This window comes from Narcine bancroftii, chromosome 4 (assembly GCF_036971445.1).
Source record: "Narcine bancroftii isolate sNarBan1 chromosome 4, sNarBan1.hap1, whole genome shotgun sequence".
Taxonomy (NCBI): Eukaryota; Metazoa; Chordata; class Chondrichthyes; order Torpediniformes; family Narcinidae; genus Narcine; species Narcine bancroftii.
This window is the reverse complement of record NC_091472.1, coordinates 254,935,064-254,962,787: the sequence shown is the minus strand read 5'-3', so window position 1 is coordinate 254,962,787 and position 27,724 is coordinate 254,935,064. Positions and strand designations below refer to the sequence as shown.

Sequence of the window (27,724 nt, the reverse complement as noted above, 5' to 3'; positions counted from 1 at the left end):
CAACTTCAGTATAATCTATTTTGTAATATAACTCAAGGCAAACTGAGTTTTATTTATTTATAGGATATGGTGTAGTCAGCCAAGCCAGCAATGATTGCCCAACCCTAACTGCCCCACTTAAGGTGGTGCTAGGCTATTTCAAAGAATAGTTAAAATTTTAGGACAAGAGTGAACAAATAAAACAAAGTCTTTCCCTCAAAGTCAGGAGAGAAGCAGATGTGTTCTTTTTTCTTCCAACAATTTGGTCATTTCAGCCACAGTTACTGATTGCTTTTTATACAATTTACTGCATTTAAGATGGGTCTTGAACTTAATTGTGCCTCTGGATTACAAATCCAAACACATGACCACTCTGTCAGTGGTCTCACATATGGTAACTTTAACAGATTTCCACACAAGAACACAGAAAATAGGAGCAAGAGGAGGAAACTCAGTCGGTCAAATATGTCCCACCATTCAACGTGATTACAGATAATCTGCGCTGGGAACCAACTCACGTGCCTGTTCCATATTCCCTCATTCACTTGGTCTTTCATGCGTTTCTCTACCACTGCTTTAATAACCCTGGCATATTTCTACAGATGTGTGGTGGAAAGCATACTGGCTGCATCACAGCCTGGTATGGGGACATCAATACAACTGAGCATAAAGCCTTCCTGGACACAGCTCAGGACATCACAGGCAAAACCCTCCCTAGCATCGAGAAACATCAACACGGAACACTGCCGTCGGAGAGCAGCAGCAATCATCAAGGATCCACACCACCCTGGACACGCTCTGTTCTCATTACTACCATCAGGAAAGAGGTACAGGAGCCACAAGACTCGCTCGAGCAGGTTCAGGAACAGCTGCTAATCCTCCACCATCAGACTCCTCAACAACAAACTCAATCAGGGACTTACTTGTGCACTTTATTGATTTTGAAAAATTCTCTCTATATTGCACTGTCAGTTTGTTTATATTCATTATCTGTTTATACTTCCTTATTTGTTTACATGTATACACTGTACAGTATTTTTTTGCACTACCCATAAGTGGTAATTTTCTTCACCTGCATATAGAAGAATTTCAAGGTTGTGTGTTATTACATGCATGTACTCTGACCAATAAATCTGAAATCTGAATCTGTACAAACTCCGATATTCTTGCCCCTCGGCAGAAGTTCTCAACGAGTGGGCCATGGTCCACTGGTGGGCCACAGCATGTTTCCATGTTGGTCTTTAAAAATGTTAAATAAAATACTTTAAATCAGATAAAGATGTGTTTCTTACAGAGCTATCTTTGATTTGAAAATATTGCTCAGTCATTGTCACTTATGAGCCATGGCATGTTAGGCCAGAAGCCAAGTGGGCCTTAGACCAAAAAAGGTTGAGAACCACTGCTCTAGAACTCTAAGGGGTAAATAACTCCAGAGATTTACCACCCTGTTTAAACACGTTCATATACATATATTTGAAATGATAGCCCGCTATTTTCCAACCATGTCTTCTTGTTTGAGATTCTTCCATATTTTATGTTTACCCTATCATGACCCCCTCCAATATGTTTTAATAGGTTTACCCCTCATTCTTCAGGTTTCTGAACACACCTCATTACATTTTAGATCCTTCATAAATATGTAGTTATACTCTTGGGAACATTCCCCTTGTTTCTTCATGAAGTGCTCTCAACATTCCTCACACCAAACTGAGAAGGAGTCTCTCCTGGAGAGATACCACACAGAAACAGGCCATTCAGTTTTCCATTCATACTGACCACCTGCCATCCATTTACACTTATCCAAACATTTTCTACAACTCTCCCCAAACCCTCCCTCTGATATTGCCACTCACTTGCACACTGTGGACAATGTACCATGGGCCAATTAACCCACCAACTACACGTCTTTGTGATGTTGGGGGGAAGCCAGTGGAGGAGACCCATGTGGTCACAGGAAGAAAGTGCAAACTCCCTACGGAGAGCACCGGAGCTCTGGATTCAACCTGGGTCTGCAGCACTGAGACAATATTCCAAACTTTATCAACCTGAATAATGTAATGGGAAAAAGGCACAAGAACTTTTCAAGGCAGACACCTTCATTCCTTTATATATGAAACAGCTCAGTAAATTTTAAGATAAATGAAAAATAGAATTTGCATCCTAATTCAGTAGCTTAATAAACATGGTGTCTGAAAAGCTTGTGGAAGAAGAATCAATGATTAATTTTCTAAATAGAATTGGAAAAATACTTGAAAGGGAAAGACCATTCTATTGGCAAAAACCATCCCCCAATTGCCCCTGAAACAAATGGCTTACTGGGCAATTTCAAGCTCAAGTTTATAGTCATGTATACCAAAGTGCAGTAAGAAAGTTTATTTTGTGAGCAGTCAAGCTGGACATCACATACATGGCACAGCAAGATGCGGTGCAGAATCGCAGAGCTGCACGAAGAGATCAGTTGTTACGGAACAAGGAAAACATAATTTTACTGCAGTAAAATCCGAAAATCGGGATGCCTGAAATATGGATCATCCGAGAATCCAGGCTTCTCAAAAAACTCACCTGAAATCCGGACTATCTGAGAATCCGGACTTCTCGAAAATGCTTAGCTTTTGCATGTGTGCACTGTCCAAGCGCCACAGAGGTATTGCTCTAGAATCTGGAAAATCCAAAACTCTGAATCAACTCAGTCTCTGGGTAGTCTGCATTTCAGGACTTCTACTGTATTTTGGGGTTCATTCAGAAATCTGATAACAACGGGAAATAAACTTTCCTTGAATCTGGTGATGCGCAATCACAGTCGTAAATATTCTTACTGATGGGAGAGAGGATGTCCAGGGGCCAGGGTGGGATGATTCTTTTAATATGTTGGCTCCTTTTCCAAGGCAGCGAGAATTCCAGATAGAGTTGACAGAGAGGCGAAGGGGGTGGGTGCGGTGTGTTTGATGGTCTGAGTTATGTCCATAGCCCTCTGCAGTTTCTTGTGTTCTTAGGAAGAGCAGTTTCCGGCACTCTCAATAGTGCACATGTAGAAGTTGTTAAGGGATGCAGGTGAGGTGCTGAATTTCTTCAGGCTTCTGAAGAAATAGAGGTGCTGGTGCACTTTCTTGGCCATTACATTGACGTGGGTGGACAGGTTTACTCCTGGGAACTTAAAGCTAAGAGCTTGAATCCCCAATATAATACGTCCATCTCCATATCTCACCAAAAATGTACGAGTTTGTCAGTCAAAAAAAAACTTTTATTTATAAATTCCACACAATACAGTCCTAATCTTCTCAAGTTTATGGTCACATGAACTGAGGTAGTGTGAAACCTGGTTTCTCATGCTATCCAGCAAGTCAAGCTGTATATAAGTGCTGTAAGTGGGCAGCATGGTTAGCAGAGTGGTTAGTGCAATGCTGTTAGTCCCAGTGGCCCAGGTATGAATCCGGTGCAGACTAAGGAGTTTGCCTGTTCTCCCTCTGTCTATGTGAGGTTCCTCTGGTGCTGTAGTTTTCCCTCCGACCAGGGTTGTAGGTTAATTGATGTATTTGAGCGGCATGGGCTTGTGGGCCAGAAGGGCCTGTTACTGTGCTGTTTGTCTAAATTAAAATTAAATAAAATAAAGGCCAGTCCACTCCTCCTGAGCATACAGCACCCAAAGGTGAAGCAGGCACAAGCAGCCTGATACTGGATACAGAATGAAAGTGTACACCATGGTCATAGATACTGCCTCAAACAGATTAAGCAGTTGTCATGGCAACTGCTGGCACTCAGCACTACAGAACACAGCGGGAGTCCTCTGCAGTTTCATTGGAACAACAATTATGTAATTTGCGACTGTTTCAAGGGATTTACCAAAAATAGCAAATGAAATCCCTTCAAAGGCTTATAGTTCATTTTATTTTTCAGGAGGCTGGGTCAGTGCAATTTAATAACATCTGTATCAGTCCGAAGTCTCTGCAGTGTTTTACAGCAACAAAACCAGCCATTAAACCGATCTTTAAATCTTCAACTGATCTTAAAATGACCCATTTCAATTCTCTGTCCCATTCCTTTGTTGACATGTCCGTTTATGGACTTGTGCCCTGCCAGACTGAGACCACCCACAAATTGGAGGAACACTTCATATTCCTCCAACCAGATGGCATTAACATCGATTAGCCCTCCCCCTGCTTTCCCTACATCTCCTTCCATCTAGCTCTGTCTCTCCCTTTCCTTTTCAGTCTTCCTTTCTCCAGCTCTGCATTCACAGTCATCCTATCTCCTAACCATGTCTCACCATGTCTAAATATGGCCTTTTACCTGCTAGCCTCTCCATCTCCCTTTGCCCTTTCTTCCCTCCACCCCCAGTCTTTTAAATCAGACACCTGTCTACTCTTTGCTCAAAGAAGGGCTCAGAGATTATACCTTTTCCTCCTATGGGCACTGCGAGGCCTACTAAGTTCCTCCAGCATTTTTGTGCTTTTACTACAATCACACCATCCACAGACTTTCGCATTTCATCACATTAAACTGATTCACTGCCTGCTGACATTTGTGCTCCACCTGAGCCTCATCGCACCCCTCTCACGGTCAGACTATATTTCTGGCTCATTTTTGCTCCTTATCTTTATCTGGTTTCTGCTTCAACTAGTGCCATTTTCAGTTCACTAAATGGTGAGGCTCAGATCTACCTCAGCAGCCTTTGTGTCCATCACTGATGAAGTTCACGGCATTGAAGGTTCTCAACTCGACCGGAATTCTCAAACATGCCCCTTCCTCGACAGTTTCTTGACTGGCCTGCAGATGTTGTTTGTAAAGTTGGTGGACATAGAAACCAGAGTCAGCTTTTAGTTTTATTGTCGGAGTATATACATGACATTACATGCAACCCTGAGATTCTTTATCCTGAAGGCACGGTAGAATTACCACTAATTGGAAGTGCAAAAATATAAACTGCACACAGCGTAAACATGTAAACAAATAAAAGAACTGTAAACAGCTAACAAATGTAAACAAACTGACTGTGCAATACAGAGAGAACAAAAAGAAAATCAATAAAGTGCACAAGTAAGAGTCCTAAAATGAGTCTCAGATTGAGTTTATTGTTGAGGAGTCTGATGGTGGAGGGGTAGCAGCTGTTCCTGAACCTGGTGGCACGTATACCTTTTTCCTGAGAACAGAGTGTGTGCTGGGTGGTGTAGGTCTTTGACGATTGCTGCTGCCCTCCGACAGCAATGTTCCCTGTAGACATACTCAATAATGGAGAGGGTTTTGCCTGTGATGTTCTGGGCTGTGTTCACTACCTTTTGGAGGACTTTACACTCAGGGATACGGATGTCCTCACACCAGACCGTGATGCACACTATCCACCGCACCTCTGCAGAATTTTTCCAGGCTTTCTAGTGTCTTACCAAACCTCCGCAAACTCCTGAGGAAGCAAAGGTGCTGACGTGCTTTCTCCATGATGCCATTGGTGCGTTGGGTCCAGGAATGATCCTCCAACAGTGACTCCCAAGAACTTAAAATTGTTCACCCTCTCCACATCTGATCACCGAATTAACTCTGGATTGTACACCTCTGGCTTTCCTGTGATTTTAAAGGGAAATGGGAGGGGGCACTTGGGTGTATGCAGGACGTTGGGGGAATGGGATTGAATGGATTGTTGCACTAACAACCTGCATGGGCCTGGTGGGCTGAACAACCTCCTTCTGTGCTGTAATGATTCCACGAAATGAGCTATGAAAATGAGACTGTCAGATATTCCAAATTTGGATTCATGCTCGCTGGGAACTGGTAACTCTTCCAAAACTAGCCACTGTAGGATGTTATTTCTAAGTTTGAAGAACGCGTCACTGTAAGCTGGATTTGAACTCCCACGTTAGGAATGTCAGGGCTCCTGCCAACTATATGCATACAATTTGATGGCTTCACTGTATTTGAGTTGCCATCCACACCAGCTAAAGCTTTGCTTCAAAGAACCTTTCCAGTGGCCAAATTTGCAATGGACCAGATGATGGCTTTCACATCTTCACGGGTTAAGGTCACTATGAGCCCATCCACCGGTTCTTACCTACTAGTGTGAGCTGCTTATTGTTTAAATCAGCCATTCTGAACCTTTTTGTGGATATGACCTCCCCTCAGACTCTGCTCAAAGTTTAAGGGCCCCCCTTCCCCATGAGGCAGTCAAGTTTTGGTTTCTTCTGTACTTCTACCCACGATATAAAACACACAAACTTGTTACGTTAGGGGAAAGAAAACACGGCTATTACTTAAATGTGCCACAGCCTCCAGGGGGATCGTATACAGGCCCTTTTACACTGCCAAGCTTCCTAGGTAGCGGGTAAACTTACCGGGCCTGCTGAACCTGGGAGCCTTTCTCACTGCACCATGATTTACCTGGTTAATTGGTAACCCGGCAATTTAAGAGGGGGGGGGGTGGGGTCTGTCCTCCAGCGGTGACAATGCAAGAGCAGGTTGTACTTTCACATTGCCAGAAGGTGATTAATGAGCCCCTACCAAGTATCAGAGGCCAGTTTAATTTAACTCGCCCTGCCGGTTTGGGATCTTTCACACCATACGATTACTGGGTATAGACATGGTCAACCCACACGGAATTGGCAGTGTGAAAGGGGATAAATTATTTGAGAAAGGCTGGTGTAAATTATCACAAGGTGATATTGCTGGCAACTGATCAACACGCCTGTTAATTATCCTACAATGTGGCAGGTGCAGTATAAGGTAAATGGCATTTGAATAGCTCCTTCAATAACCTCATGCCATAATAGAGAAAGAAAAGGAATTTGAAACAAGCCTATCAATATGGAGAGAGCAAAATCCAACAAACGACATATAATGAGCAGGTAGTCTCCCTCGTTTGACGCTGTTTGATGATAAATACTGGTCCAGAATACATCAGCTCTAATTTGAATGGTGAAGCAGATTTGATGGGCTGAATGGCCCAATTCTCCTCCTAAGTCATGGCTAAGACACTGGGAATAGCTTCAAAATTAGTCCTTTGCATGGCACAGTGATACCTAATTCAGAGCTCTAGTGAAAACACTGAAATGCTAGAGGAACTCAGCAGCTCTTGCAGCGTTCAGAGGTAAAGATATATAACCAATGTTTCGGGCCTGAGCCCTTACTCAAGGTATGAGCAAAAAGCCAGACAGGCACTGAATTAAAAGGCTGGGAAGAAAGGAAGAAAGGGCAGGGGGAGGAGTGCAGACCAACAGACAAAGGACGATAATTGGACAGGTATAGGAGGATTGGAAAGGAAAGGTGAGAATTGATCAGGGGAGGGAGTGGTTCTCTGAATACAGAGCTAGAAGAAAGGAAACAGTGGGAAAAGTTAAGAGCAAGAGAGCTACATGAAAGGAGACATAGGGATAAATAGGAGAGTGGGGATAATAGAAACCGGAGAAGCTGATGTTAATGCAATCTGGTTGGAGGGTGCCCAGACGGAATACAAGGTGTTGTTTCTCCAATTTGCAGGTGGTCTCAGTCTGACAGTGCATGAGACTTGTCGGCATCGGAATGGGAATGGGATGAGAAATTGAAACGGATTGCCACTGGGAGAGCTGGGAGGTCTACACTATTGCAGCGGACAGAGCCAAAGCACTCAACGAAATTCACTCACAGTCTACGTCCTGTCTCTCCAATGTTGAGGATACCACAGAAGGAGCACCGGACGCAGTAGATGAGGGAGACAGAGACTAGTAAACCTCTGGAACTTTTGCTACCATGGGTGGGGTGGGGGGGGCTGGGTTGACTAGGTTGTGTGCATTTAAGGGAGAGATTGATAGTATCTGAATAGTCAGGGAATCAAAGATTATGGGGAGAAGGCAGGGGAGTGGGGCTGAATGGGAGAATGGATTAACTCATGATGGACCAGACTTGATGGGCTGAATGGCCTACTTCTGCTCCTATGGCCTATGGTTTCCCCACTGTACTCTGAGTATCACTGGAGGCAAGACCTCAGTGTGGCTTTTGATCTGAGATACAACAAACCCAACACCACACTAGCTGAGATTGCTGCTCTGTAGTTTAGTCCAGACCCTATCAGTCCAACTAGACCAGTGAAATTCCAATGATAACAACATCAGCATTCACAACTGATAAAAACACAGTGCCAGAGAAACTCAGCAGGTCAAACAGTGTCCTTTATACAGCAAAGGTAAAAATATATAACCGACATTTAAGGCTTGAACCCTTTATCAAGCTTTACTGCTGAGATTCTCCTGCATTATCTCTCCTAAGTTTCTCCAGAATTGTGTTTTTATTTCAGCCATGGTGTCTGCAGATTTCTGTGTTTTACTTCACGATCGATATCTTGTTTGTAGTGATTTCCATCAATTATGCGGATTAAATGGAGTGTAGAGATAGAGGATGCACAGAGTTTGTTCTATCCACACAAACAGAGGTAAAATGTTCAACACTCCTGTTACTGTCCCTGTCACATTTCTTTTTCACATCTGTGAATCAGCGTTGAGCTGTCTCTGAAATCCATGATTGAAGTGCAATTAAACAGTGGCAGCTAACCTCACAGCTCTCACACAGCAATGATCTGCTGAGACGGGTTTCCACGGCAACACCCAGCTAAATGAGTCTTTAAAAAAAAATCGCCACCACATCACTGGCACATTGAAAGACGGGATCAGAGCTTGTTACTGGCTTAACAAGGAATGCCACGCGGATGTCAACTGCGGTTAAAAACATAGAGTGCTGGAGACACTCCACAGGTCAGGCAGGTTCTGTACAGGGAAAGGCAGAGCTGACAGTTCAGGCCAAAGTCCCTTCAATCCAACTAAGTTTCCCTTTCCACAGATGCTGGTCTTTCGGCAGAAGGATCAGAAACTGAAGGGACAGAAATCTGACGAACCTGTTCAAGAGATTTTTTTTATCCCCAATAGCTGTTAGGATCTTGAACCTCCATTTACTACTCTAACCCAAACCATAAACGATCTGGGACAACCAGAAGATCTGTCTACATAACTGAAACATTTTTTTTGTTGCACTAACTCCAACTGTGAAATCTATCCTTATTTAGGAATTTCAGAGAATGAGGGGGGTCTTAAAATAGCAGCCTCAAGTTACAGGTGTTGTATTTCTGCAAAAATCCACATTTATTTTTATTGGGAAATATTGAAGTAACAAGACCTAAACTAAACTTGTTAATATTATCAATTAGAATTTGTTAAAGATGCATTGCGGTGGCAAGGAAATGTATTGTAGTTACTTGGAAATCAGATACATGTTTGGGTATGGCAAGATGGAATGCAGGAATTCAAAGTTGCATTCCTTTGGAAAAAAATTACATATAATTTGAGAAATAAATATGCTAAATTTTACAAATCTGTATACTCAAACATTAGGGCCTGTGAAAATCTCTTTGGAATTGTATTAAGGAACTCTGTTTAAATCTTATTTTGAGGGTGAGGGGTTGGGGGGCGGAAAGTTCTTTGGGGGATATATACCATCATTTATGTAGTTCGCTGAGCTTGTTTTCTTTTTGCAATTTGTATTATTATATTAATCTTTGACTCTTACTTGTATGGAGAAAAATTTAAATAAAATATTAGGAAAAAAACCCAGGAGGAGTCAGCAAAGCTTCACTTCCAGATGGGCTAAATGGCTTCCTCACCCGATCTGACCACCAGAACAAGGAAGAATCATTGAGCACCCCCATGTCTCCTGATATCCTCTACTGTCAGTATCTGAGGAGAGCGAATCCAAGGAAAGGATCTGGTCTGTAAGGGGTAGCCAGCTGAGTACTGAAAACCTGTGCTGACTAGGCCTCTGTACCCACCTCTGCAACTGGATCCTTGACTTTCTCATCGGAAGACCAGTTAGTAGAAATTGGAAACAACGTCTCCTCCTCACTGATCAACAAAGGAGCACTCCACTAATCATTATACACCCATGACTGTGTGGCCAGGCACAATTCCAATGCATATCTACGTTTGCTGATGACATCATAGTTGTTGGCAGAATCACAAACGGTACACTTCAGGAGGAAGTCAGGGAAACACAACTCAGTCCTCATTGAGGGCTCAGTAGTGGAGAAGGTCAAGAACTTCAAATTCCTGCGTATCAATATCTCCGAGGATCTGTCTGGAGCCTCCACGATGATGCAATCACAAAGAAGGCTCTCCAGCGGCTACACTTTGTGAGGTATCTGAGGAGATTCGGTAGGTCACCGAAGACTCTCGTAAACTTCTACAGGTGTACCGTGGAGAGTATTCTGGCTGGTTGCATCACTGCCTGATATGGAGGTGCCAAATCTTAGGACAAGAAAAAAAATCCAGAGGAATGTTAACTCGGCCTGTGACATCACAGGCACCAAACTTCACTCCATCAAGGATATCTACATGGGGCAGTGTCTTAAAAAAGCAGCCTCTATCCTCAAAGACCCCCACCACCTAGGCCATGCCCTCTTCACTCTGCTACCATCAGGAAAAAGGTACAGGAGCCTAAAGATGAGCACTCAATGGCACAACAGCAGGTTCTTCCCAACTGCCATCAGATTCCCGAATAATCAATGAACCAAAGACACTGCCTTACTTATTATGTACTATTTTTTTTTAATTTATTGTTGTAAGGTGATTCATAATTATGAATGTTTGTGCTATGATGCTGTCACAAAATATCGAATGCCGTGACTTGTTCATGACAATAAATTCTGATTCTAACTTTCCAATATATTCATGGATATTTTCAACATCTCACAGACAGGGTGTGGTACCCATTTGTTACAATCAGGCATCAAATGTTCAAGAAGAGTGTAAGAGACCTGCCTAAATAACAACCGATCAATGGCACTCAAATCCACAGAGATGAAGTCTTTTGAGGGACTTGGGTTGAAGCATATCAGCTCCTGTCTGAGTGCCGCCATGGATCCATTCAAATTTGCCTAGCGCAGCAATAGGTCTAAGGCAGATACCATCTCACTGGCTCTACACAAAGCCCTGGAACACCTGGATAGCAAACTCCACACGGACAGCAGCTGCAGTCAGGATTGAACCTGCCTTCCGGGAGATTTGAATCAGCAGCAATAAATGTCGCATCAACTTTGTTTTAGACAAGGGGAGTCACGTGATGGAGTAGTGGCCGGACGGTGAACTCCAGCCCTCTCCAGAAAAGTCAGGAAAAACAAAAGAAAACACAAAGGCACAGAAATAAAAGTTACAGAAAAGTGAGTATAAAGGTGGAAAGAAGATGGCGACAAAAAAAGAAAAATCGAAAGCAACGGTAAGAAGAGAGGAAGAGAAGACAAAGGAGGAAAAAGGTGAAGGCCTTACCTGTCCGAAGAGGCCCGCTGCGGAGAGAGAAACCCGCTCCCTCAGGTCGGTAAATAATGGACTACAAAAATGGCTCGCTGAGCCGAGTAAAAGGGCGCAACTGCGCATGCGCGAGGAATCACGCATGCGCGATGCGAATGAAAAAAAACACACCGACGGGAGGGGGGACCAGCTGGGGAGTCGATCTCCACAGCTGGCAACGACAGCTGCAGAACACCTGCAGCAAGAAGAGACCACAGAAGACAATAGAAACAAGAAAGAAGAGGAGGAAAGGGCACCAAAGAAACAACAGATGGTCAACCCAGAGGAAGAAGAAGAGGAAGAGGAAGAGTACAGTGAAATAGAAGAAGAAAAGAAAGGCAAGATAAAGGATATACTTGCTCTTATTAAAGGATACATGGAGTCATTTAAAGAATGGCAAACACAGGAATTTAAGGATTTAAGAAAAAGAATAAACAACACAGAAGAGAAAATAAATAAAATGGAGATGACCTTAACAGAAATGGGAAAGAAAATGGACAAGATGGAAGAGCGGGCAGTAGCAGCAGAAATGGAGGTAGAAGACTTAAAAAAGAAATTGGAGAAATCTAATAAAAAAACTAAAGAGACACAAGAACTACTAGCTCAAAAAATAGATGCAATGGAAAACCATAACAGAAGAAATAACATAAAGATAGTGGGCCTTAAGGAAGATGAAGAAGGCAAGAATATGAGGGAGTTTATAAAAGAGTGGATCCCTAAGACCCTAGGATGTCCAGAACTACAGCAAGAAATGGAAATAGAAAGGGCACATAGAGTATTGACCTCTAAACCACAACCACAACAAAAACCAAGATCCATTGTAGTAAAATTCCTAAGATATACTACAAGAGAAAAGGTACTGGAGAAGACAATGGAAAAAGTAAGAGAGGGCAACAAACCACTGGAGTATAAAGGGCAAAAAATCTTCATTTATCCAGATATAAGTTTTGAACTCCTAAAGAAGAGAAAAGAGTTCAATACAGCAAAGGCGATTTTATGGAAGAAAGGGTATAAATTTATACTAAAGCATCCAGCGGTATTGAAAATATTTATTCCAGGACAACAAAACAGACTATTCTCGGATCCAGAAGAAGCACGAAAATTTGCAGAAAAATTACAAAAATAGACTGAGGGAGGAAGACGGATAATGAGAGTTAAAATGATCACGATTGATATGTATGTGGGTAAAGACAAAAATAGACTGAGGGATGAAGACGGGTAATGAGAGTAAAAATGATCACGATTGATATGTATGCGGGTAAAGAGGTATAAGAGTGAATAGAGACAATGAGCATATATGAATGTATCTGTACTTAGAGGAAAATATAGATAGTATAGACAAGAATTAATAAGGGAAGGTAATGGAATAGAGAGAATAAGGAGGGAATTAAAAGAGTGACCTTTGTGACATATGAAAAGTGAAATCTTTTCTGGGGGGGGCGGGGTGGGGGGAAATAGCGGTCACTGCAAAATCAGTTGACGCTTGCGAGTGGATTCGCAAATCCAAATGGAGAGGGGAGAAGTGGTTGTCCGACAAGGGATAAAGGACAACTCAGGAGGTGAAGGGGAGATTGGGGATAAATAAGATAGAAATAGGAGAATAAGGAAAATGTTGGATGTTGTAGGAATGTTGTCTTATAAAGAGTTGAAAATAAGAAAACAGAAATGGAAAAGGAGGAAAGGTAATGATGGAAAAACGGAAAGAGAAGATAAACAAAATATAAAAGGGCTACGCTGAACTATATGACTTTAAATATTAATGGAATACATAACCAAATTAAAAGGAAGAAACTACTAAATTTAAATGAATAAATGTATTCCATTAGAAAAAATAACATATAGGTTAAGAAATAATATTGAAATATTCGAACAAGTATAGGAGCCTTACATTAAATACAATAGCGAAAACCTACCGGGGACAAACATTACCTAAGTTGATGGAAGGAGAAGGAAAGAAAAGAATGGACTCAGTAGAATTTCTGGTGTAATTTTGTTGAATGACAACATTGTCTGACTGGCTTAATGCAACCTAGATTGTATACCTAAAATGGATGAGAGGGGGGGGGTGGGGGGGTGGTTTGGGAGGAAAGGGGGGGGGGGGAGAAAAAGTCACTGTATATGTGTGAAAAAGAAATAGTGTATATCATGGCTAATGTGATTTATGGTGTGAAAAATAAAAAATTTAAAAAAAAACAAAAAAAAAAACTTTGTTTTAGACATACTGCATGGGAACAGGTCCTTCTGGCCCACGAGACCGTGCCCCCCAAATACACCAATTAACCTACAACCTCCCGTAAGTTTTGAAGGGTAGGAGGAAACTAAAGCACCCGGAACAAACCCAAGCAGGTCACGGGGAAAACATACAAACACCTTACAGACAGCATTGGATTCGAACCCGGGTTGCTGGCGCTGTAAATGCATTGTGCTAACCGCTACGCTAACCATGCCACCCTTGCTTCATTGCCCTAATAATTACACCAGGGAACCAGCCATATCGAAACACCAAGCTCATTCATTTCACTGGTAAGGAATGACAGTGAGGGAGAATGGCCTGTTACCATGCTGCATGACTAAATTTCAATGTAAAATATTAAATTGAAAAATGTTTAAAAATTTAATGAATTATTTTTAAATAATTGATTTGTGCACTTTGAATCTGCCCTGTGTACTAGTGCTGTATCATTGCAGATCAAGCTTTTTGTCACATAAACCCAAGATACCCAGCAATAGAGATTGATAGGTCAGCAGATTCACTGTCTCAGACACCTCATCAAATGCCTGTTCACAAACCTTGGCTGGATTTACACAGACTGAATGCGAGTGCAGATGGATCGGCCTGCTCCTGATCTAAACAAGCCTGACAGCGATGATCACAAATGGCTAGGTTGCCACTGTGAAACAGCCAGTAAATGCTGCCAGAGTTGATTCTGTGCAGGATTTTAACCCTCCAATTTTAATCAACTTTCTGCTGTTAAATTATGGGTTTGATCTACTTCCTTTAAAATGTGTTGCTTCAGGCATGGAATTGTCAGAAGCAATAAATGATGCTGGATGGGCGCGTGGAAACACGTTCTACAAGATCAGTCACCTACTGCAGAGTCCTTCTTCATCCTAGCAGAATCAGACAGTTCAGCCCATCGAGTCTGGCCCATCATTCAATCATGAGCTGATCTATTTTCCTACTCAGCCCCACTGCCTGGTCTTCTCTCTGTAACCTTTGATTCCCTGGCTAATCAAGAACCTATCAATTCCTGCGTTAAATAGACCCAATGATTTGGCCTCCACAACCACCTGTGGTATCAAATTCCACAGATTTAACATCCTCTGGCTGAAGAAATTCCTCCGCATCCCTGTTCTAACTGAGTGCCCTTCAATCCTGTGGCTGTGCCCTCTTGTCCAAGACTCTCCCACCATGCGGGAAAAAAAACATTCTACATCTACTCTGTCCACACCTTTCAATATTTCAATGAGATCCCCCTCATTCTCCTAAATTCCATGTAAAGGCTGTCAAAACCTTTCATTCCAGGAATCATCCCAGTGAACCTCCTTTGAAATCACTCCAACTTCAGTGTAGAGGGCGTCGAAAGAACCAAAGACTTGTTGATCCAAACCAAGGCTTTTATTAACTAAAAGACTGGTCAACCAGTCCAGAATGACCTGGTCTGGCTAGGAGCAATCCTTTAAGACCTGCCAGAAGGCATGGCTACGCTCTCAGCCAATCACAGTCATCCTACACTTCAATCTGTACATCTACACATTGGTAATAGAATCTGTACTATCACATTCAGTATTCTTTTCCAGTGTTCCAGGGCATAACTGGTCACAATACTCCAAGTGAGGTGTCACCAATGCCTGGTCTTATATTCTATTCCTCTTGAAACCAATACCAGCATTGCGTTTGCCTTCTTCATCACTGAATGAACCTGCAAGTTTATCTTCAAGGTATCCTGCACAAGGACTCCCAAGTCCCTTTCGCGCCTAGGAATTTTTAATTTTCTCTCACCATGAATTGCCCCCAGATCATAATCCCTGTACACACCCATTCCCTCTCCACCAACGAAGCCCATGTTTCAAGGTCTCTCTGTGTGAAAAACGTTCCTCCTGCATTGCCCTCTATACTTCCTCCCAAGCAACATAAAACTATACCCCCTGTCTTAGCCATTTTAACCCTGGGGAAAAGCCTCTGACCAACCACATGATCAATGCCTCCTTTCAAAAACGTTTGGGGATTGTAGGCTAGTTGGTGTATTTGGGGGCACGGGCTTCTCACCATAACCATATAACCATTTACGGAGCGTGCTGTATGTCTAAAATTAAAATAAAAATTAAATCATCTTGTACAGCGATCTCTATCCGGTCACCGCCTCATCCTCTGTCATTCCAAGGAATGTGTAATAGTATTGCAAAGTTTGAAAGGAATCATCTCTTTAGCAGTATCTTATGCTCTGTGAAAGCATCTTGACTTTCTGGCATCCTGAACTCTGGAATTTTCCTCCCCAAATCTTCCCACCATACAGCTCTTTATTAACACTCCCTTGTGGTCATTGAAAATGTTCTGATGTGACTCAATGTTCCAATAAAATGTCCTGTAATGTTTTATTTTCTTAAATTGTCTGCATGCATGATTGCTCGATGGGTTATAATAACTCCCATTATAAATTCCACTTGGTGCTGTTTCACTGCTACAGTTTTCCAACACATGGTGTAAAAGATAAACACAAAAATCTGCAGACACCATCGTTGAGGTAAAAACACAAAGCTGGAGAAGGTCAAGCAGTGCCCTTTATATAGCAAAGGTAAAAATACATAACTGACGTTTTGGGCTTGAGGCCCTTCATCAAGGTATGGAAAAATGTTGGCAGACATCCAAACAAAAGAGAAAGGGGGAAGGGGTGGTCACAAAGGCAGGAGAGGATAGGTAAAGAAAGGAGGGAGGAGATAGCAGTGATCAAGGGGAGAACAGATGGCTGGGTGAAGGGAGGGGGGAGAACTGGAGAGGGGAAGGCAAGGGGGGAGGGGTAGAGGAAAGCAGGTCGAAAATGGTGTAAAAGGATCAGTTTCTGAAGCATGGGCCCTTCCATGTTTCCAGAGAACATCACAGATGTTGGCCATGGAAATTTTACAGAGGGCATGACAATAATCATTTCCCTGGCTATGGCTTTGTTGACAACACTCTTGTTTCTGAGTCAGAAAGTTGTGGGTTCAAGTCCTGCTCTGCAGATTTGACCACAATAATCTGAGAAGTTGTTCCAATACAGCCCCCAGGGAGCACTGTAATGTCTGGAGATACTAAACCAAGGACGCAAGGGAATCAGAAAGGAACCATAGTCATATTATCAAAGAAGGGCAAGGGAGCTTATTCCCATAACCTGGAAAATCCGCCTCCCACAGCCAAGGCCACCAAGAATTTATTATTTGGTTCATATCGCAATGCTATTTGGATGGTGGTACAGTCTGGTAGCGATGCTGCCTTCTGCCTTCAGGTCCAACAAACTAGGTTCAGTACTGATCTCCAGTGTGAAGTCGCCGCTTTCCCCGTGTCCCTTTGGGTTCTGTCTGGGTGCTCCCGGTTCCTCCCATATCCCCAAAAGCTGCAGATTTGTGGGTTGATTGACCACTGTGGAATAGCTCCAGGTAAAGTCTGTTGAAGTTGATGGGAATGTGGGGAGAATTGGTTACAAGGAATAATTACACAGAATACTAAACAGTACAGCAGAGTACAGGCTCTTCAGCCCGCAATGTTGTGCCAACTTATATAAACCTCCTCTACACTAATCAAACCCTTCCCTTTTTCATAGCCCATAATCCTCCATTTTTTTTAAATGGCTTTAATGTACCAGCCTTTGGCCGTAAACCTTAGGCGCAGCTCTGTGGCCAAGTTTGAATCTGCTGTTGTCTGTAAGAGTTCATACATTTTTCAGGTGGGTTTCCTCCAACTGTTCAGGTTTCCTCTCATGTTCCAAAGATGTCCTCTGGTATAGGCCAATGGAAAACAGGTGTTCGCTGTCTACTCTATCTAAGCTCCTCATAATCTTATACACCTCTATTAAGTCACCTCCCATCCTCTCTTGCTCCAAAGAGAAAAGCCCTTTCCTCGTGAGACACTTTCGCCAATCCAGACAGCGTCCTATTAAATCTCTAATGCTTCCACGACCTTCCTATAATGAGGCAACCAGAATTGAATGCAATACTCCATGTGTGATCCAACCAGAGTTTTATAGAGCTGCAGCATTACCTCAACCCCCCAACTAATGAAGGCCAGTATACCATATACCTTCTACACCACCCCATCAACTTTTGCAGCAGGAGAATGGGACTGCTCTATGTGTCAGCATAGGCTCAATGAGCTGAATGGCTTCTGTGCAGGTCACAAAGATTACTGAACTTGATACAATTGTGACTGATGATTGCATGCAAACTCTCTCCTTACCATTGTCTTCATCTCCTTGGAGATGTGGTTATACAACTGACGTTCCATGTTCCATGGTGAGCCGAGGTTGGATATCGAGTTGGACCGTGTCCGGTTCAGTTTCGCAATCATTGCTTTCTCTTCCTTCTGCAGTCAAAATGAAGCAGGAGCAGCATTAGCCCATCTGTAACTGAGTTAACGTTTCACATCAGGTTTTTGAGAATAAAAGAACTGTAAGATGAACAAAACTTTAGTGAGGGTGCTTTTGGGGCATTTTGTACAGTTCTGGATGCCACACTTTAGGGGGCTTTAGAGAGGGTACAGAAGAGATGGCACAATTAGCGTAGCAGTTAGCACAACGTCATTACATGACCTGGGTTTGAATCTGCCACTGTCTGTAAGGAGTTTGTTTGCACATTCTCCCCATGTCTGTGTGGGTTTTCTCCAGGTTAGAAGTTAATGAGGTGTATTTGGGCGGCATGGGCTCATGGGCCGGAAGGGCCTGTTGCCGTGCTGTATGCCTAAAATTAAAAAATCTATATGGAAAGACTAGATGTTGATCAACTTCTTCCTTGCAGCTAATACTCTCCAGAGCAGTCATTCTCAAAGGGGGCCATATAGCTCCCCCCCCCCCCCCACCCCCAGGTGACCCACGGTCAATAGGAGAGAAGTACAAAAGGAACCAACTAGACTGCTTCACAGGGAAAGGGGCCCATAAACCTTGAGCAATAACCTGAGGGGACCATAGCCAGGCTGAGCATGGCCGCTCTTGAGTATGATTGTTTACTCCGGAGCGTCAAAGGCTGAGAGTCAACCTTAAGGCATTTACACATTTGATAGGGTCTCAGAAGGGACTCTGGCTTCTCTCTCTCTCTCTCTCTCATTGCTGGGGAATGCCGGCTATGTTAGTGGTGCCTCTATGTATACCTTTACGGCCTCCCTCTCGTTGCTGGGGAATGCCGGCTATGTTAGTGGCGCCTCTATGTATACCTTTACGGCAGGCAAAGGTTGACAAATTTCATCTATCGTTACACTTTGCCTAGCAGTCCGTGACAATAAAAGAATCCAGAATCTTGAGATTGAGTCCTTTACCCAGGGTAGGAATGTCAAATACTGGAGGGCAGAACTTTAAATAATAGTGGGGGTGGGGTGTGGAAAAGGGGACGGAATTTAAAAGATATTCATGAGGCAAGATTTTTTTCATCCAGTGGTTAGAATGCACTGCCAGGAGAAGTGGTAGAGGCAGATGTCATAACAATGCTTGAGAGGGATTTAGATAGCCACAGAAACAGGCAGGAATTAGGTACAGGCTGATGGCATTACTTTAAATAGGCATCAGGGTCAGCATTGCCTAAAAGGCCTGTACAATGTTCTACAAGCAGGGATAAGCCAGCTAACCCCTCATTTGCTCTCTCTTATTCAATGAGATAGTGTCAGCCACTCCCTCCTGACCCAAATCCTTGATTCCCTGGATATCCAAAACTCCTTAAGCCCTTAAGTTTAAGACAGGAGCAGAAATAGGCTATTCAGCCAATCAAGTCTGGCCCACCATTCAATCATGAGCTGATCTATTTTCCTACTCAGCCCCATTGCTTGGCTTTCTCCCTGTAACCTTTGATGCCCTGGCTAATCAAGAACCTATCAATTCCCAATGACCTGGCCTCCACAACCACCTCTGGCAACAAATTCCACAGATTTATCATCCTCTGGCTTAAGAAATTTCTCTGCATCTTTGTCCTAAGTGGACGGCCTTCAATTCTGAAGTTGTGCCCTCTTGTCCGCGACTCTCCCACCATGGGAAACTCAATGAAATTGGGATAATGTTTTGGATCGGCTAAGTTCAATTGCCACCCTCTACCCAGCTGCTGGAAGAACAATTCTCTGGTGAATTGGAGACCGCTTCGATGAGCAGTGTGTTTGTTGGCCTAAGCTAAAACTCCCATGATTTTAATTCCCTTTCCCTTTCCCATACAAACATATCTGTCCTTAGCCTCATTCATTACCAGGGTGAAGCAAAATATTAACTTGAAGAATGTCATCATAACCCTCCTGGTCAACATTAAATCCAGCAGCATAAAAATCTGCCCAAAAATGCTGGAGGAACTCAGCAGGTCACGCAGGAGGTAAAGATAGATAAGCGATGTTTCGGGCTTGAACCCTTCTTCAAAATATTTGGTACCTCAAAGAACTAAGGCCCGAAACATCGGTTATCTATCTTTTCTTCCTGTGGATGCTGCGTGACCTGCTGAGTTCCTCTTGCATTTTTGTGTGTTTACTGCAATCACATTGTTTGCAGACTTTCATGTTTCACAGCCCGAACACCTATTTTTCAAATTTTAGGTAACCCTTCACTTCTATCTGATTCCATTATTGTCATCTCTTTATTTTTACCCAAATCTTTCCTTATTTTTCTCTTGAACTTTTACCTCCTTCTGAATGGTTCTCCCTTTACCAGTCTCTCCTCCTCTCTCCAACTTCTGTCCCATACCCCATCACATCAAGCCCTCCCCAGCTTCCCCTCCCTCTTTTTTATCCTTCCTTGAAATACTTGATATCACCCCATCTTACTTTAGTCTCAGTAAGAGCTTGGGCTGTTTTCTTTGGAGTGCTGAAGCAGGCCTTAATAGAGGTGTATAAGATTATGAGGGGCTTAGTTAGCGTGAACAGCCAGCACATTTTTGCTGGGGCGACTATAGCAAATACCAGGACATCTGTAAAAGGTGGGCGGAGGAAAGTTTAGGAGAGATGTTAGAGATCAGTGCTATTAATCAGAGGGTGGTGGGTGCCTGGAATGTATTGTTGGGGTGGTAGTGGAGGATGGATGAAAGAGGGAGTTGTGGATGTGAGGTAGGGAAAAATTAGGTTGTTGTGAAGGTTTATGTAGGTTGGTATAACATTGTGGGCCGAAGGGCCTGTCCTGTGCTGTGTATTCTAAAGGATCCCAACAGTGACCTGACCATTTCTACTCATGGACATTGCCTGACTTGCTGAATCCCTCCAGCTTCTCACTGTTTGTCCATGATTCCAGGATTTTGTGTTCCTTTACAAAGAGTCCACTGGGTAAACTCCTGGTCAATGAACAGTTGTCTTGAAATCCGCCTCTGGCCATTGGGAGAAAATGAGGGGGAACAGTGGCGCATCAGTTAGAGCTGCTGCCTCACAGCTCCAGAGGTCTGGCATTTCATCCTGACATCCTGTGCTATCTGTGTGGAGAGTGCTGTCCACGTTGTGACTGCTGGAGTATACTCTGGGGTGCTCTGGTTATGTTCTCTTATCCTACAAATGTTTGGGTTGGGAAATTAGTTTTGGTGGGGAGCAAGGGCAGGTAGGAAAGGTGATTGTGGACTTCAGGAGAAGATGAGCCAGTCCTCATCGACGGGGTCAGCAGTGGAGAGCGTCAAGAGCATCAAATTCCTGGGTGTCAACATCTCTAAGGATCTATCCTGGAGCCTCCATGTTGAAGCAATCACGAAGAATGCTTGCCAGTGGCTATAATTTGGGAGAAGTTTGAGCATATTTAGTATGTCACCAAAGACTCCTGCAAATTTTGTAACGTGGAGAACATTCTGGCTGGCTGCATCACTGTCTGATATGGAGGTGCCAATGCTCAGGACAGGAAAAAGCTCCAAAGGGTTGTTAACTCGGCCTGTGGCATCACGGGCACCAGATTTCACTCCATAGAGGACATCTACAAGTGGTAGTGTCTTAAGAAAGCATCCTCTGTCTTCAGAACCCCACCACCCAGGCCATGCCCTTTTCACTCTATTGCCATTGGGAGAAAGGTTTGAAGACAAGCACTCAGTGGCACAAGCACAGCTTCTTCTCTGCTGCCATCAGATTCCTGAATGATCAATGAACCAAAGACACAGCCTTACTTAGTCTTTTTCACTATTTTTACTTATTTTGCAAGGTGGTTTATATAAATGTTTGCCCTGTGATGCTGCTGCTAAACAACGACTTTTGTGACGTGCTCATGACAATAAATCTGATTCTGCATGTGAAAGAGAACTATATTGAGCTACAGGATAATGGGGAATGGAACTACTGGCTCTCTTGGGAGTCGTATAGATCCAATGGATGAGTGGCCTTCGTCTGTGTCGTTGTGTATTAGAACTGTAACCAAATATCAGAAGGGGACTAGAACAATTAGCTGATGACATTGTAAGCCCCTGCCTCCCTTGGTAGGAGCTAGGAACTAATTTCTATCCATTGGTGTCAACCCTCATGGATTGATGTGTGAAACTTTAGTACCCAGCTGGAGTCAGGTGCCTCAGTGAGTCATTCAATGTGAACTTTACAAATGAAAATAAAAACCTAAAAATAATGTCTAGAGAGAGGCGAGCAGAGAGGATTTTACTTTGTTCATTATCTCATCTGCAGCAGATAAAATGATTTAATTCAATTCCATCTGTGACATTTGCAGCTTGCTGAGAACTGCCATTTGAACAAGAGGGGAGACAACGTGAATTCTTCTGGGACTGAGACAATCTCGGTGTCACCTCCAAAGGCTGCCACCATCTCAATAGCTCCTGTCGCCCGTGCCACTACTTGTCGACCACCTGAGCTGCCCCCATCGAGAAGGCCCAAGACACCACTCACTGGCACGACCCCAACTTCATCCTGTGGCACACGGTCATTTGTCCCACGTGCTAGTGGTCTGAGAGAGTTACTGAATTATCCACAATACTGGGTGTAGTTGTACAGGGGTTAAATCTTCGTCCGCGAAGCCAAGCCAAAGAAAGAAATTGTCGGACTGTACTTCAGAGCTGTGCTCTCTGATCACTTCTCAGTTTTATTCCCTTCTACCCTCCCCACCTGTATCCATCTATGACAGTATTTCTCAACCTGTTTTTTCCACTCACATACCACTTTAACCACAGAGGACCCATGGCATCCTACACCACAGCTCTGTGGCTAATAAGGGATTACTTAAGGTGGTGTGAGAGTGAAAAAAAAAGTTTGAGAACCACTGACCTATTAGCTTGTTGCTCCAGCCCCTTCCTCTCTCTTCTCCTCCATCCACATCTTTTTATTCTGTTTTTTGCTCAGGTCTGAAACGTTGGTTGCCGTTTACTTCCTAGGATGCTGCGCGACCTGCTGAGTTTGTATAGAACTTTCATGCACTGCATTCAACTCCAGCAGCTGCACTTTTCTGTTTAACTCTATTCATCTGACTGGTAGTGAGCAGATCACTGACTATTTTTCGTTTTTCAGGACACTGAGAGGGGATACCAATGCCCACTTAGTTCTGAAACTTTCTGGTTAGAATGGTGTTCAAGTCAGAACTCCACATGGTATTTAGAAAGCACCGAGAAGAGTTCATCACCTACAGCACTTTTGTCCAAGAACTGGAGGGTGGAAAGGAGTACAGGAACAGGGCCTTTGGCCAAAGTGTCTGCACCAACATGGTGCCCATTTTATGCTACAACTTAATTTCCCTCCATTCCCTGCACATGTCTATCCAAAAGTCTCTTAATCACTACTATAGCATCTACTTTCATCACTACCGCTGGCAGCCCATTCCACTCTCTGGGTGGAATACATCCCCTGCATATCTCCTTTGAATTTTCCCCCTTTCACCTTAAACATATGTATGTGACTTTTATTTTTACCCTGGGGAAAAAGATTCTGACTTTCTACCCCAGCGGTCTCCAAAGTGATCAATAATGACCCCTGGTGATTGTTGGGAGTATCCAAGGGGGTCAATAAATGTCAGGGGGTTGAAAGAGGGTCGATAATGCCTGGGGGAGGGGAGTTTGATTGAACGTTTGCAGTGGAAAGCAGGGGCAGATCAATGGAAAATAGTGCCTATGGCAGTGGTGGTCAACCTCTTTTGAGAGCAGGCCTTGGTGGCTGCCATGTATTTGGCTTCAGCCGTTGAAAACGTTGAGAGCAAATGGGAGGACGGACTGAACATGGAAAAAAGATGTATATGTTCCTTGTACTTTTGGTAGTGCCCCTCCCCCATCCAGCACTGCCACCCACCCCCCCCCCCACCAACTCTGTCCAGTGCCACTACCACCCCCCACTTCCCCGTCCAAACTGGGATTCCATGCCTGGGGGCCGATGAGGGATCAAGTATTCCACAAAGGGGTCGATGGTCTAAAAAAGTTGGGGACTCCTGGTCGAACCTATAATTTCATAATTTTGTAAACCTCTATCGGGTCACCCCTCAGCCTCTGATGCTCCAGAGCAAACAATGCATGTTTGTCCAACCTCTCCTTGTAGCTCATATCCTCTAATCCAGGCCGCATCCTGGTAAATCTCTCCTGTACCCTTTCCAAAGCCATAGAGCTTGACCATATGGGTTTCGTCCAGGTGCTCCGGTTTCCTCCCACATTCCATGGATGTATGGGGTTAGTAGATTAATTGGTCACATGGGCGGTGTGGGCTCATGGCTGGAAGGGCCTGTTACTGTGCTGTATCTCTAAATTAAATCAACAAACTAAATTGAAATCTGCTGTAAGTTTGAGGGGTAGACTGGCACTCCTCACACTGCTTTACCCGTTTCTGGCTGCAGCCCATTATGAGGAAGGTCTCAATGTTGTGGTCCTTCAGGTAAGCATTCCTGTCACCTCCGAAACCTGCCTCCACTTCGTAATCCCCGTTCAGGTAGTTCAACGTGGCTTTGGTTATGTGGATTCGCCTGCAAGGAGAGAAGTGGCTCAGAATTTGTACAGACTGGGAATATGGCAGATACATCATGGGACAAGCCAGGAAACTATGGTGAGCATTACATCAAATAGCAGCGCTGCCAGAGCTGCTGTAACAGCAGGACTACTGGTGGTGGTAGCGTGGACCAACCGCCCAGTCCGTGCAAAGTTAAAACAGCTTGTTAAAGGAGCTGATGGTGTTTTAATTTAAAATCTTGCAACCACAGGGAGAGCCTGTGCTGGCAGTGGCCTTGAGGGCTTGCAGACTCTGGGGAGGGGTGAGTGGGCAGTGGACTGGTGCAGGGCACCAGTAACTGGAAGAAGACCCCCTGTTGAGAAGAAGAAGCAGAGAAGACAACCCTACAGGACGGTGACCACAACAGCAGACCAGCGAGGGGTTCAGTGGCTGAAGGATCCACAGAAGCTGCCTGTACAAATTGCAGTCGAAGGACCAAGACAGACTGTGGGCTGCTGGAGACTAGCTCATGAGAACCAGGTATCGGAACCAGGATTTGAAAGAGTGTTGAGGTCAAGAAGGGCTCCTGAAGTGTCCTTGGGCGCTAAAGGCTTCCTGATTGTGTCAGAGGTTTAGATCTGGAGCTTGGGTTTCTGATGGATCGAAGCGTAAGATGCTGAGTACAAACAAAAATCAGCGACAAAACATTTTTAGGTCAGTTGAACTAACACAATGTGTCAGCATCATTATGCGATTAAATGCGCTAAATTCAATAAAAGTTAATATAATGCTTCTCCAGTTTCCTACGTAATACAGAAAATTGGAAATTATCTTTGGGTTCAGCTTCATCGTTCTTATTTTTTTTCATGAAGCAAAAGTTTTGAAACAACTTGTTGTTGTCGAGTGGAATTAGTAAGTTTGGAGAAGACACCAAAATTGGCAGTGCGATAGCCAGTGAAGAAGGTTGTCTAAGGTTACAACAAGATCGAGATGAAAGGTGGTGAAGAAGGTGTATGCCATGGGTTGAGACCTGGAGTACAAGAGCTGTGACATTATGTTGTAGCCGCACACAATGTTGGGAAGACTGCACCTGGAGTATTTTGTGCAGTTCCTGTTGCCATCATATCAGAACAAAGTGCATGTGGTGTCGAGTTCCAGGTTGACATCACTCGATGTCCACATATCATTTCTTACCCTTGCATAGTGGAAGGGGATTTGAACTATGGGGCGGGGTCCCTCTTTGTTTCCTTTTAGTTCAGGGTTCTTTTTTTTCTTTTTTAAACTGGATAATATAACAGATAATGGCTTTGCTCCACTGTTATCAATATGAAGATAAAGGAAAGACAATTATATCCTTTTCCTTTATCTTTTGAAACGGAAGAAATTTATAATTCATTCAAAAAGAACTTTTTAACTTTATTTTTTCTTTCTTTCCTTTCTTTCTCTTTCTTTTGGGTGTTTTTTTTTAATTTGATGTTATATTTTACTACACTATTACCAATGTGTGTTGGTCCTTTGAATTATGTTCACATTTGAAATCCTTTTTCTATATTTTAAATGTATTCCACACTGTGTAATTGTATTGCTCAATTGGTTACATATTAAATACCAATAAAAATATTTTTTTTAAAAATGAAGTGATTAAGTAAAGAGTGCAGAAAAGATTCACAAGGACTTTGCTGGGACTGGACGCTGAGTTATATGTAGATAAACACGAAAGTCAGTAGATGGTGGAGTCAAGAGCAGTGCTGGAGAAACTCAGCAGGCCATGCAGCGTCCAAAGGAAGTAAAAGGCAGTCGACGTTTCGGGCCTGGACCCTATTCAGGAGCATTGCCATTCCTAACAATGAGCTCGGGCCCAAACCTTTTCTTCTTATGGATGCTGCGAGACCTGCTGTGTTTCGCCAGTGCTTTTGTCCACTGCAGTTACATGGAGAGAAGGGATAGGCTGGGGTTGTTTTCCCTGGAATGAAGGAAACTGAGGAATGACCTTGAGGAGGTTTATAAAATCACAGACTTTTTATTACCAGGGTAGAAGAATCTAAAAGTAGGTTTGAGGCAAGGAGATATTTAATACATAGGCTTGAAAACCAGAGCAACACACAAAGGAAGTGCTGGAGAAGCTCAGCAGGCCAGGGAGCATCCATGGAAGCAGTCAGGCTGTAAACCCTTCATCAGGGATAGCCAGATGCCTGGATAAAATGGAGGGCGAGGAGCACAGACTGGGAGTGGAGAGAAAGGATCTTTGAAGTAATGGGAGAAGGGGCTGAGAAAGACGCACTTTGATAGGAGGGAAGGTGGTGAGAGATGGAGGGTGATGGGCAGATAGGAGATGTAAGAGGAAGAGAGGAGGAGGAATGAGAGATAAGGGAAAGTGTTGGGAGAGGAGGAGGCTACCAGAGATTGGAGGTGGATACTCATGCCGACTGGCTGGAGATGACCAAAACGGAATATGAGGTGCTGTTCCTCCAATCCTTCTTCCGATTTGCATCAACCCGAAAGCATACAAGGCCATGGTCAGACGTGTCGGTATGGGAATGGGAAATGAATGATGTGGCTGCCCAATGGGAGATCTTTGCCACTGCAGAGAGCAGAGAAGAGATGCCCAACAAAGCTGAGGGACAGCTGTTTCACATGGAGGGTGGAAGGTGTGTGGACCAAGCTGTCAGAGGTGAAGGAGCTGAATAGAACTACCATGTGTGAAAGACATTTTGACAGGTTCAGGGTGAGGAAAGGTTTAGACGAACACAGACCAAACGCAGACAAAAGAGACAAACTCAGCAAGGCATCTTGGTTGGCACGGATGAGTTGTGCTGAAGAGCCTGTCTCCATGTGATAGAACTCTATGACTTCTTGAGTCAACAACTTCAAAGGAGGAAAGAGATTGGTGAAACTATAAAAGGGCCAGATGGGAACAGTGGAAGAGGGGAGATATGGTGGGAGGGCTGTGTGGGTAGCTGGAAGTGGCGGGGAATGGGGAAGAAACTGGCTAGTAGGGGGCGAGCAGGAGATACACTGTGTGGATCAGGCTCTAGGTGATATCGCTTCCCTCTCCCTTGACCCCAGGATAAAGAGAGCAACAACAGCTGTTTTTACTGCTGCTGACAGATGTGTTAGTAGCTTGATCCCAGTTTCTACATCTCAGCGCAGACAGGACATGCCATTGAACACAAGCACTCAAGGTAAAACAGCAACTAAGTGCTTGTCCAGGTGTCTTGGGTGAGCCTTGTTACAAGGCAATCCTGTAATCCTTTTATATAAAAGGGAATAAAATTTCCTCTCTGATAAAAATCACATTCAATCCATTGAGTTCATTCTGCAAACATAATTCAGAACCATTCACAATAGACTAAGGTGCTGGAGAAACATAAACAGTGTACTTTATGTTGCAAAGATAAAGAATCATAACCAATGTTTCAGGTTTGAGCCCTTCATCAAAGTA

The 27,724-nt window shown here is 43.6% G+C and overlaps 1 protein-coding gene across 4 annotated transcripts in view; it reads right to left on the bottom strand.

Moving 5' to 3' along the window:
* adcy5 (adenylate cyclase 5) overlaps nt 1–27,724 on the bottom strand; it is a 390,458-nt gene that overhangs the window by 102,868 nt on the left and 259,866 nt on the right. For all 4 annotated transcript variants that reach the window (XM_069934774.1, XM_069934775.1, XM_069934776.1 and 1 more), the window contains exons 7-8: nt 24,178–24,319; nt 17,695–17,820 (exon numbers count right to left, since the gene is read on the bottom strand). In XM_069934774.1, the coding sequence (XP_069790875.1) occupies nt 17,695–17,820; nt 24,178–24,319 (268 nt within the window). The remainder of the gene's footprint in view (nt 1–17,694; nt 17,821–24,177; nt 24,320–27,724) is intronic.